A 12,342-nucleotide genomic window follows, 5' to 3' on the forward strand; every position below is an offset into this window, starting at 1 on the left:
TGCCCGTTGCTGGTTGGCTAACTAGCAACAGGGTCTTGCCAGCCAATGGAATTGTGTGATTACAAGCCAGGGGAATCCCATAAAAGAGGGCTCCCCTGGCCCAGAGAGCCAGTCCGGATTTACTTTATGCCTTGCCAATAAACCAAGAGCTGACTGTCACTCGACTCGTGTCTTACTGCCTGCGCGATCTAACAAAAACTTTTTCAGAATTTGCAGTATCTTTTTTTCCCCTTAATTTTTAAATCACTGCCATGCAACCGCTTGGATGTAGATGTGATTTTCTTACTAATGTTTTGTTCTTTAAAATTAAATGAAATTCCATTTTTCCTGATAGATCTCTACTTATTTAACTTACAACTACCACTAAACCCTTTTTCAGTAAGTACAATTCTGACGAATATAAGCATTCACAGAGAATGTATTCCATTTCAACTAACAACTCATCTATTGAATTATCATTTTGCAATCTAACCTGAACAATATGCCTCAGTTGCTTGGCTGATGCCTGAGTTCTTTTGCTACAAAAAAAACCTTAATTACATATTGCTCAAGAGCTATAGCATTTTCAAATAATAGTTTGAGATTCTTTACAATCATTTATGATACAACACATGGGTTTTGCGAAAGCTTATTTCTCTCATTATTGCCAATGGCCAACTTTCATAAATTGAACAATAAACAATGCAATCTAGAATTCAATACTAATTTTGCTGGTTAGCTGTAGGACTAATATTTGTTATTGCAGAATCAGGCTGGAGATAGCTAATTTCAATAATTAGCAGTAGATTAAAAATGTGTCTGATTTTTAATTATTTAAGCATCGCAGGAATAAAAATACTCTGAAATGATGAAAGCTTGTGATAATTGGGAATAATTTTTGTGGTCTCCAATAACATTAACACGGATTTGTTGTACACCAGCCTTTGGTTGGTATATTTTGTAGGTCTGGTAAAAAGAAAGCAGAACATAGTAACATGGAAGCAAAGTAGATTGAATCTAATTTATCCAGTATGGCACTGCAGTTGTCAGTGCTGCCATCCTGCTTTGTCTCATCACTACGTCACTGATACCAGACTGCTATAAAATCTCTCTCTCTCTCTCTCTCTCTCTCTCTCTCTCTCTCTCTCTCTCTCTCTCTCTCTCTCTCTCTCTCTCTCTCTCTGTATCTGTGTGTGAAGGAAGCTAGCAAGTAGGGAAGGAGAACAATGAAACTGAAACCACTTTGAGTGCCTGCCAGAGACATCAGCTGACTGACCCCAAGGTCACAACCATGGGAATGGAATGCGGACCATAACCCAAGCCTGTTAAGCCTCCGTACCAAAACAATTTGTTGGACACAAGGAGGTAGTTGGGAGTGAGGACCTGGGAAAGGGGAAAGTAAGTAGGCAGCTTTCGTATTGTGGGAAGTCAGCCCCCCAGAGAAGAAAATATTAAAAGGGCAGAAAAATATATTTCCTCAAAGGATCTTAAAAATGCAGGAAAGCATGCCTTGTTTTTCTTAATAGCCCCAGGTCTCCCTTCTCCAAGCAGAAACCAGCTCTATAGAGATGCAGATGTAAATCCAGGGAGCTAGGAGATTAAGAAGACAGAAGACCTAAAATCTACATACCCCATCCAAACTCTTAAGAGTCATCAGCCCCAGGAAAGCAGGATATGACATAATAAGATTGGACATAATAAGATTGACCCATCACCATCAGAATACCAGAAAGGCACACTCAGACTCAGGTCAAAGTTCATGCCACAGGAACAACTCCAAACAAAAGGGTCCAGAGGGTATAAAAACCCACTTCCTACATGTGCTCAGTCCTTTTTTTCACTTCTCTTGCTGCCAGAACCATCTTCCTGTCTGGCTCTCCTCTCCAATAAACTACAACCTTCTTCCCAAAGCAGTTGCCATGTTTATTCTCAGCTTGGATGAACCATGATGAAGACTTTTCTTCCAACAATGTTCAACCCTCAGATCTGGCTTTTTCTATCCTGCAACCACTTGGCTTTAGCAAAAGTATCCCTTTCCCTACAAATGCAGTCAAAGGCTTTCTTTCTAAATGACCAGGTTAGGGCAAACCCAACAGCAGTTCTCCAAGAGGCATGGAAAGAAATGGTGAAATATAATATAGAACCCACAAGTAAAACAATTCTAGCTGCTAGTAATTTATGCATCTAGCACAGTCTTAATTTCTTTCCTATGATCAAGGACTAAGACAGCAGTTTTTCCAATCTAGCTCTCCAATAAATTGCTAATACGCTTTGTTTAGCTTAGAAACTATTTCCTGGATCTTCTTATGCTCATTTCTTCCTCCATCTGTATTCATTAGAGTTTAAAAGGAACATCCTGTGTATAACGATGGCAAGCTGTAGACCAACACCATTTGTTTTAAGAAACATAATAATTCCATGGGAAGTACTGAACAGACTTCCACCTGACTGAATGTATTTTCTGTGCAAAAGCTCTACAGAAACCAACTTTAAAATGTTGACATTTCTTGCTACCTCTTTTATTCTTCTCTCACCCTGGTCTCTCTCTTAAACCCACATCATTTTTCCTCCTGAAATAATCATCACACCAGCCTGCCAGTAAATTCTTTACATGTGAATGTTGCTGGAATTCAGAAGTGGAACTGATGCACATTAGGGATTCCAGAGAGAACAATTACTGAAATTGTTGGAATGTGACGCTTTCAGCATGCAAGCATGCTCACACACACACACACACACACACACACAGGAAGTAACCGACAATGTGCCCTAACCTTGTGTGGAAAAAAAATAAAGACTTGAAAGAAAAAGAAGAGCCCCCCCCCTTTTTTTGGGAAAATGCTGCATTGTTCAAATAAATTTCCTGAGAATACGATTTTGCTTTAACTACCGCAAGTTGGTCTCATTGCAATTTCATCTCTGAATTATCAACTGAAATAACATTCATTTCAATTAAGCAAACAAAGCAGAAAAGAGAAACATTAAAATGATCTGATGGAGACAAAGAGAATCTCTGGCAATCAAGAAGTCTCAAAACTTACTTTTCATGCAAACCCTGCTATCTATACAATTCCCCTCTTCTTAGGGGAAACCATATTCAATTTAAGCTAAAAAAAAGTGCTTATAACTTTGATGAGGAAGATCTGTACACATTATAAAAAGTCTTTTCATGTAAGATTCATTTTTATGAGCATAATAATCCTCAGTAGGTTGTTTTGGACAGTATATTTTCTTCTTAGTTGCATAAAAGGATTCCCCCCCCCCTGGGTTGCTGATTCTATGAAAAGCAGTTAAAGTCATAATAGACCAGTAGGAATTTTACAGACTCCTACCTTGATTTGGGTTAGAAACCCCAAGAGAAGATATATTCGGCCATATCTTATCATACTTTGGAGGAGCTGCATGTATTGGGGGGGAAAAATTAGGATTTGTTATTTACAATATGCGATAGATTTTTAAAATTTTTTTAGCTTTGTATCTAAGCACATGGGTATGGAGAACAACACAGAGCACAGACATCTATCACTGGACTTCGTCAATGAAACATTAGGACAATATACATCACTGCCACATTGAACAAACAGAAGCAATTGATGATTCCCAAAACATTGAATGTACATTTAAAGATTTTGTGTACTCATATGATAATGTTTTATCTTCTATAATTTAACAGATACCATTTAATGTAGAGGATATTTATTACCTGGTTCTCTCTAAATCAGTGGCTTCTACAGAGTAGGGAAGATTGCCTACTTCTTTAGCAGCATAATGGATAAGGATGGCAAGTGGGAGTTTCAGCTGTTTGTTTGATTATTTGTTTAGATTTTTCCCTCTGGACAATTTCCTGGTTCTAGGCATCAAATGGTACTATTAGTCAGTAACCTTATTCTTGATGTTCAGGAATTGCATACTAAGATTCCTCATTAAATCAAGCAGACAAAAGTCTCAGCCTAAATCTAAAAATAAAAAGAATGATTTGGGCCAATATTGACAACACTGTTTATGTACCAAAACAACAAATTGGAATAATTATATTCGAACTCTTAGAATACATTGCATTTTGTACCATTGAACTTTGCTGGGGTGCCACCCGACTTACCATGCTTCTATCCATCTATTCCTAAAATGCAAAGTGGAATTTAACCACACATTCCTTGGACACTCTTATCTGATTTACAAGTAATCAAATTTCAGTTTCTTCTTTCCATCTCACTGCATCTTGTTACCTATCTGGGAAACTTTCTTGAACTACAGGATGGTTCACACGTGCATGTGCATCACAGTGTTGACTGATGATTATCAAGTTTTTTTATGATTCCTAGTGACCAGATTTATAGATTTTCTCCATTGTAATCTATTCCTAATCTGGTCTTTTTACACTGTACTTCTACAGTGTACCTTTAAGTGCAATGTACACTTAGAATTAGCAATGGAATGAGTGAACCACGGATGAGATGTGAAATGAAAGTTTTCTCTGGTGCATATAGTTTTGATGCTCAATTTATGCACTGATGTTACATCTGAAGCCAATGAAACCAGTTATGAAAAAAAAACCGAAAACAAATTAGCGACTGCTTGTATAGACTTCTATGGTATCTACACCATGCTACTACTCTGCATAAGTTTGCTTCTTGTGAAGAGAAGCTGTGGTATCCATAATTCTATTTAAACTAATAACTCTGAATATAAGACTATTTAACTTTATTTTTTTTTCACAAAAGTCGAAGAATAATACAGAATGTTAGAGTTGGAACGATTCACTAAAGTCACCTAATCAATTGTTTAGTATGTTTTTTAAGACTTGTCATGTTTAAAGAAAATAATAAAGTATGCTGCCATGTCAAACCATTTATTTTCTATAAACAAATTCTCTGCTTCTCTTACAAATACTAAAAATATACATAGAAAGCTGTGGGTTTGGGTATGTAATACTTATGAGAAAATCAGCTAGTGTCACATAGTGAAAAGTATTTTGCAATTTCCAAAAAACCATCTATGTTTGTGCATGCGTTATACAATAATTTTTATTATAATGGAACCAAATTTGATTCTGTTTCATATTTCATATGAAATATCTATAGCTATTTTTTTTAAAAATGGATAGCATGTAACACTTTTCTATAACAGAAAAACATCCACTTTTTGTGAGGTTAAAATTGTTTGAATTCTCATTTAATATGCTTTTTAATATTGTATTACTAAATATCCTGATCATTCTGACTTGTTTTATCTTGATTTCCTATTATCATATCAGTCTGATTTTACTTCTTTAACCACAGCTAAGTACTCTTCTATAGCTTCTATACTCTTCTGTAGTACAGTATGCTGTGGTATCTCTTTTAACTCTTCTTAGATATTTTAGAACAATTATTATTTTTTCTTTTTAATCCTAATTAATTGTAATTTTCTTGTTTTACTTACTGGTGTACGAACGAATAAAAACGGATAAAAATTAATCCTTTTTGTAATCTCATGCACTGTTCCTCACCTAAAGCACTATGGTGTAGTTTAATAGAATGACTTGACACCTCAATTAATTGCGTGTTTTTTCTGTTGGGTAAATGAGTAGTTTGGTTACATATTTTTGTTATGGATGCTAAACTGTCATTCATTTTATTCTACCTATTTAAAGCAACAAATTACAGTTTCCAGATAAGCTTAATAATTTAAAGTCTAGCCAAAACAGACAAATTTGGGTCAGTATTATTATTATTATTATTATTATTATTATTATTATTATTATTATTATTATTATTATTATTATTATTATTATTATTGTTATTGTTATTGTTATTATTGTTGTTGTTGTTATTGTTGTTGTCGTTGTCGTCATCATTATTATTATTATTATTATTATTATTATTATTATTATTATTATTATTATTATTATTATTATATAATCTGTTGCTAAATTAGACAAAGTTTATGTAAATTCCTATCTCTCCAAACATTTCCCAGGAAAGAAATTATTTCAGTTCCTGTTTTTCCCTTGTCATGTTGCTTGCCACTACTAGATTTGTAATCTGCCTAGAATATGCCCAAGTTAACTGTCCTGCTAAATAATGTTCTAGAGAATGGCATGCAACAGAAGACTGTTTTCTGATTAACATTAAGGCTTACATAGGCATCATCTGTTCACCTGAGTTCCATATTTTTTTTAACCCAATAGTTAGTTAGGGGAAGTCATTCTGAGCATGTATGTGGCTATGGAATGTTGTTGTTTTTCTTTGTAAAAAAAATCCTTTTAAAGTAAGTACATCTTTATTTCAACAAAGTAAAACTTGTTCCTAAGTAAATGTTATCTGGCATTAGTTCAGTAGAGGCAAATACTATTTTCTTCCAGTAGTCATAGTAAGATTAAAATGAAAATCTTAACACATTTTAATCTTTTTTTATGGAGTGGGCAAATAATTGGCTGTGTTCCGTTTGTGCTGTAAGTGCCTGTCCATTTAGTTGTAGAATATGGTATGTGTATAGGAGAAAGAGAAGTAATGTTTAGGAGCTAAGTAACTGAATTACTAATGTACATGCATATGTCATCTCACCATTCATAAATCCATTATGTCCATTTTAATGTATTCAATGGCAATAGTACAGTTAGATCACTAATTTTAAAGTACAAGATTTGAAAGCCGTGATAGGAAAGTGTCTTCTGGGAACTGTGTTGAGCTAATAGATGCTGCTTAAATCAATAGGACTTACTTTCTACTATACTAGGTGTGTGCTAGATTTGTGATTAAACAAATTTAGTTGTTCTGGAAATTTTAGAGTCAGGTTAAATGCATAATTACACATACTGTACATTAGGATCTTATTTTTTTTAACCCCAAAGAATAATGGCTGCCCATCTACAAGCATATCTGGGAAGAGCTAATTATCTAAATCTATTATTGCCTGACTTTAGATTTGGATATAATCCAGAAACAGTTCTTCTTGGGATGAGACATGGAAAATGCTAGTATGTCGCTTCTCCAAACAATCCAAGTCAAGGAATATTGCTGGAATAGAACAGGGGTTTGGGAATTGGAGGCACAGAATTTGTGTAAATTAAATTCTTACTGGCAAGTCCATCATCAGAAATCAGCAATAGGAGATTTCTGTTTGGCTCCAGGGAGCTTGTATTGTGATCTTCCAAAGGATTCTATTCTTTCCTCCCTGCAGTTCAATATCTACATCAAGTCAATAGAACCCTGATTATGCTCTCTTTTCTACCCGAATCAGGGAATGTTGCCTGACAAAAGTGATGGGCTAGGTAAGAACAGGAATCTGAAACTGAAATGAAATAACATGGTAATATTGTGGAATAAGGTTGCATTCTCTCCAAAGGAATAGATCCCTACAAGGACAGGTGGTTGCAGTAACAAGGAAGACATGGGCCCAACTCATACTGCTAAATTAAAACCCTACCTGGGTTCAGGATAATACCAATGAACATTCTCTAATAATTTCTTGATGGTATACAGTACTATAGTGTAATTTATGTCTGGTTACCTCCCAAAATGGCCACAAAGATGCCATTAGTACAGATGCACAATTGTTAAGTAAGGTGGCAAAATGTAACACCAGTCCTGAAAGCTGTGCCCAGGTTGTCAGGCAACTATTAGAGTCAATTGATGTGTTGTCATAAGTTTGCAAAACCTTAACATGCATATATTTAAAATATTGGTTTCCTAAATGTCAGTCGATCTGTGCATTAGAACCAAGACCTGGCTCTTTCCCCAAGCGTTGGGCTAAGATGGAGATTAAGCTGCAAGGATGATTGGTCTGGCACCTGGGGAGAAGGTACTTTTGTTTTTAACTTTGTCTTTCATGGATTGTAAGTGAGCTCCCTAGAGTCATCCTATTAGATAGGTGGCTGTAAAAACGTGATAAATAAATAATAAATAAATTTGTTTTTATTTTAGATTTATTGTTTTACAGATTGTTGATTTTATTACAATGGTTTTTATTTAACATGGCTTTTATTATTTTTTTAACTGGCCTGTGCTTTACTGGGTGGAAATAATTGCTGTATTAATAAGAATGAAGGGTCCTTGGTGCTGAGCTTGGCCGTTATCTAGCAGACGTCCTCAAACTAGGCAAGATCATCAGTGTTACTAGTGCCTTATTTTACCCCTGAGCTACAAATATTCTTTATTGATTAATAAGAATCCATGTGTCCAAGACCAGGAGACAGGGGGACTGAAGTTTCTTCCACACCAAGGCTAATCTTTATGTATATGATTCTAATCCAGATTCAGTTTGGAGGAGAAAATAAAATTTTTTCCCTCTTTGTATGCTATTTCTTTTCTTTTTTGTTTTAAAAATCTTCATATATTTTATAGCAAATAATTTAGCTACTTGTGTAATTTGGCTTTTATAGATGTCTGTCTCAGGAGGAGTGAAGAATATTTTGCATTTTCTGCTGTATTTACAAATCAGTCATGCAAAAACACCTGCTCTTTGTAGCCTAGAGCTGAAACCTGTAAGTGGATTAATCTGAGGATTAGTTTTTAACAAAATCACCAGCCCAGTGTTTCAAGAGGTTCCTTTTTTTATCATGAAATCCAAAATATATAAATGGGTCTTATTTTTAGAAGTTATTCTGGTTGCATTAATGTAATAGGAAATTAAAATGACACATTAAACCTATCATTTGATTATAACAACATGGTAGCTTTCATTCTTATTTGGAACTCCCTTCACTGTCTCAGAAAGGCTGTAAAATGTAAGATTTGGTAATAGGCTGTCATCTGGCTCTGTCCTGGTAAGGAAGCAGTCCAAGTTCCATGGGCTTCCAAAGAACCATCTCTACTAAACCAATCCTTATAATAGTAGAAGCAGATGAAGAAATTGAGCTTAACTGTTGACTTGGTTCTTGTCTTATAGGAGCACCATAACAGCTTAAAATGTTCCCTGGAGAACATCAGCCATTTGAAATGAAAGCTAAGTCAAAGCTGAGCTCTAAAGTAGTTGCTCATTGTGTTAGATTGTCTCCAATACAATGGTCAACCTTTTGCAGTAGTTAGCAAGCATGGAAAATGGAGATTCCTATTCTGAAATATTGTGACCAACTGGATGAAGAGGAGATAGGAGATTAGAGGGAGTAGGAGAACATAATGGGCAGGTAGAACCAGAGGCAAAGATAGGTGGAAGGCAAGGGGATAACACTGCATCATGCGATAGGATTGATGTGTAAAAGCAGTGCAATAGAGAGAAGATACAGGAAGAAGTTAAAATCTAGTGTGCACCTGAGGAAGAAACAAAGGGAGAGAAAAAGAAGGTAGAGAAACCCACAATAGCAACATTGCTGGACTCCTTAGGAGCTAGTAGTATCCCCATGCACAATAACTGTGGTTTATCTGATCGACAAAAAGGATGCCCGCAAAATTTTACATCTAATTTTGGCATTTTCAATGCTGAAACTCAATCCTATGCAGGTTTTGTTCAGAAATAACACCCAATGGGTTCAGCATGAATTGCAGTTTAACAGAAAAATCTGTACCTGTTTACCTGAGTAATGAGTCATACTGGTATGTATGACTCATTAAATCTGACATTTGCCTTGTCTAATAATTTTCCTAGCTTACTCAAATATCTATCTCACTGAATCCATACTGCTTTTTTTTTTCCAAATCCAAAGTCCATTGAACTATGGATGAAAACTCTTTCCTCTGAACGCAACTTCTTTTTGAGCCTTGTATCAATTATACATTTTTTCTGTGGAAAAAAAGGTAACAGTCATGCAAGATATTAAGGGGCGCTTTTGGGTAATTTGCCCATTCTTGGCTGGATATTCTATGAACATCACTCAATTTCTGCCCATTTGTCATTTTTATTCCATGCCTAAATGGTGGGATAAAAACTTCTGAGTCACCCAAATACTTTTTTGGAGGCTGCTTGTGAAGTCTTTAGGTACCTGGAAAAGATGAGTCATTCTCAACATGCTTCAATCAGAATCCTTTAATAGCTGGTCTATATAATAGCCACTCGTTCATTTACTGCAATTTGTTAGAAACTTTCTTTTCCTGAACAGCAGGAAAATAACATAATGGTGCTGAGATCACCGCAGAGATACAGATAAAGAAAAGGTACAGAATTGTAATATTCAGCCTATAATCTCAAAAAAGGCTTTTAAAAGAAAAATATTAAAAGGTACAGGGATTGGACATACGGTTGGTTTAGGCACTGTGAATTGTGAAAGGACAGAGAATGTATTCATTACATTTACATTTCATATTTTCTCCAGGATGTTATTTATAGGATTTTCACACTGCTTCTTATCTAGGCAAAGAACAGAGCCAGATCTGATTAGTTTAAGCACTGCTATATCCAGAGACAGGGTTTTTTGAGAACAGGTCTTTATTCCTGTAGATGATTAGGCCACCTAAAACATAGTTTTACTTAACAATGAGCTCTCAACTTTCCCCTACTGCACGGGTGTCAAATTCACCGCGTCATGTGAGGTGTTGCGACGTATCGTGACTTTTTTTTGCATTGCTGGAACTGGAGTGGGCGCGGCCTCCGCATGATGCAACCGGCATCATGACACTCCTGTCCTACTGGATGTGTGCTATGATACTTGGCAAATTATTGCTTGACAACAGCTACAAGGCATAGCAATACAGGAAATCCTCGACTTATTACAGTTCATTTAATGACTGGTTACAATGATACTGAAAATAGTGACTTATGACAATTTTTCATGCTTACGACCACTGAGGCGTCCCCCATGGTCATGTAATCAAAATTCATATGCTTGACAACTGATTTATATTTATGAAGGTTGCAGTGCCCCAAGGTCACGTGACCACCTTTTGCGATCTTCTAACAAGCAAAGCCAATGGGAAAGTCAGATTCACTTAACAACCTTGTTACTAACTTAAAAACTGCAGTGATTCACTTAACAACTGTGGCAAGGAAGGTTGTAAAATGGGGCAAAATTCACTTAACAAAATGTCTCAGTAACAGAAATTTTGGGCTCAATTGAGTTCATAGGTCGAGGACTAACTGCACACAATATTATGTTACCTATGTATCACATTTTATATTAAAAATAATGAAAAACAGTTTGAAAATAATAAATTGTGGATAACTTTCCAAATTTGGAATGCCTTACCAAATGTGGTCAGGTGACCATGTAGTTTTTAATGAATTAAAGTTTAATTCCACTCCAGTTTATCTGAACATGGCAGATACTTTTCTGAGTAGATTGGGTTTTTAAAAAGTTGTACGTTTCCCCTGGAGAGGGAAGAAATCTTTTGCCGGAAATTGGAAGTTAGGGAAATTGCGACAGTAGTTGGGATAACACAATCTTTTTAAGTGTGATGGGTGACAACAAAATGGGATATTGTATAAATATTTATGTCCTTATAGTAGCAAATAATTGGCCTGACCAAGTTTTTGAATGTAAGTCCTGGATTGTGGATCTGGACACAGCCTCCAAATAACATTTTTTTTGTTTATTTTATACACCCTCCCATTCCACTTGGGCATCTTCCTCATATAATTATAAGAATAACATAGAAACAATCCTTAAATTTTTCGCCTCTTTTAATAAATTATTATACATTAGCAATGCAATGGAAATACTAATAGATTTTAACTGAATGTCATTCTGAATAAGTCTGCTTATCAGGTTTTTTAAAAAAAGTTGGAAGGGATGAAAGTCTCTGGATTTCTGGTGGAAGACTGCTTCACTAGGTAGATGATAGTGTGGAGAAAGATCAACTTTTTTTTTCTCTTTGATTTCACATGGAAAGGCAACCTTCAGCATCCCAACAGAGACATGTACACTAGATAGGTAAGTCCCAGTTTAAATACATAGTCCTTAGTCTTATTAAGAGAGCCACTTTGGAGAAGTAGGCAAGGAACTGGGAGAATGAATTCTAATCCTGCCTTAGTACAGAGTTACTTGGTGACCTTAGCCCAATGCCTTTCTCTTAGACCTGGGAAGAAAGCATTGACAAATCACTTTTGAAATCTTGTCAAGAAAATTGCAGGGACTAGTGTAGGCAGTTACTAGGAGTCAATACTGACTCAAAGGCACCAGCACAAACAAACAAACAAACAAACAAACAATACTCTAGTACCAAATGAGCACATATGTACATACAACAGCAAATGTACCAATTTATTCAAAGTCAGCTATACTTTTGAAGGTAGAGGATTTGGATCTTAACCATGGAGAGATCATTCGCAGCTTTGGGGTGGATTTCCATCAGTACGCTGATGATACTCAGCTGTACATTTCCACCCCAGGCCACCCCAACGATGCCCTTGACGTGATGGCCCGTTGCCTGGAGGCCGTAAGGGTCTGGATGGGGAGGAACAGACTCAGGCTCAACCCTTCCAAGACCGAGTGGCTGTGGCTGCCGGCGCCTC

General features: G+C 36.0%; 1 protein-coding gene across 2 annotated transcripts in view; it reads right to left on the reverse strand.

Annotated features, from left to right (window-relative positions):
* NTNG1 (netrin G1) overlaps positions 1 to 12,342 on the reverse strand; it is a 246,662-nt gene that overhangs the window by 59,009 nt on the left and 175,311 nt on the right. Inside the window, exon 5 of one of the 2 annotated variants that reach the window (XM_029286590.1) lies at positions 3,312 to 3,377. The exons of the other annotated variant lie outside the window; for it this stretch is intronic. Within the exon in view, the coding sequence (XP_029142423.1) occupies positions 3,312 to 3,377 (66 nt within the window). The remainder of the gene's footprint in view (positions 1 to 3,311; positions 3,378 to 12,342) is intronic. 2 annotated transcript variants of the gene reach the window in all.

This window comes from Protobothrops mucrosquamatus, unplaced genomic scaffold (genome assembly GCF_001527695.2).
Source record: "Protobothrops mucrosquamatus isolate PMUCROS unplaced genomic scaffold, P.Mucros_1.0 scaffold_15, whole genome shotgun sequence".
NCBI classification, from domain to species: domain Eukaryota; kingdom Metazoa; phylum Chordata; class Lepidosauria; order Squamata; family Viperidae; genus Protobothrops; species Protobothrops mucrosquamatus.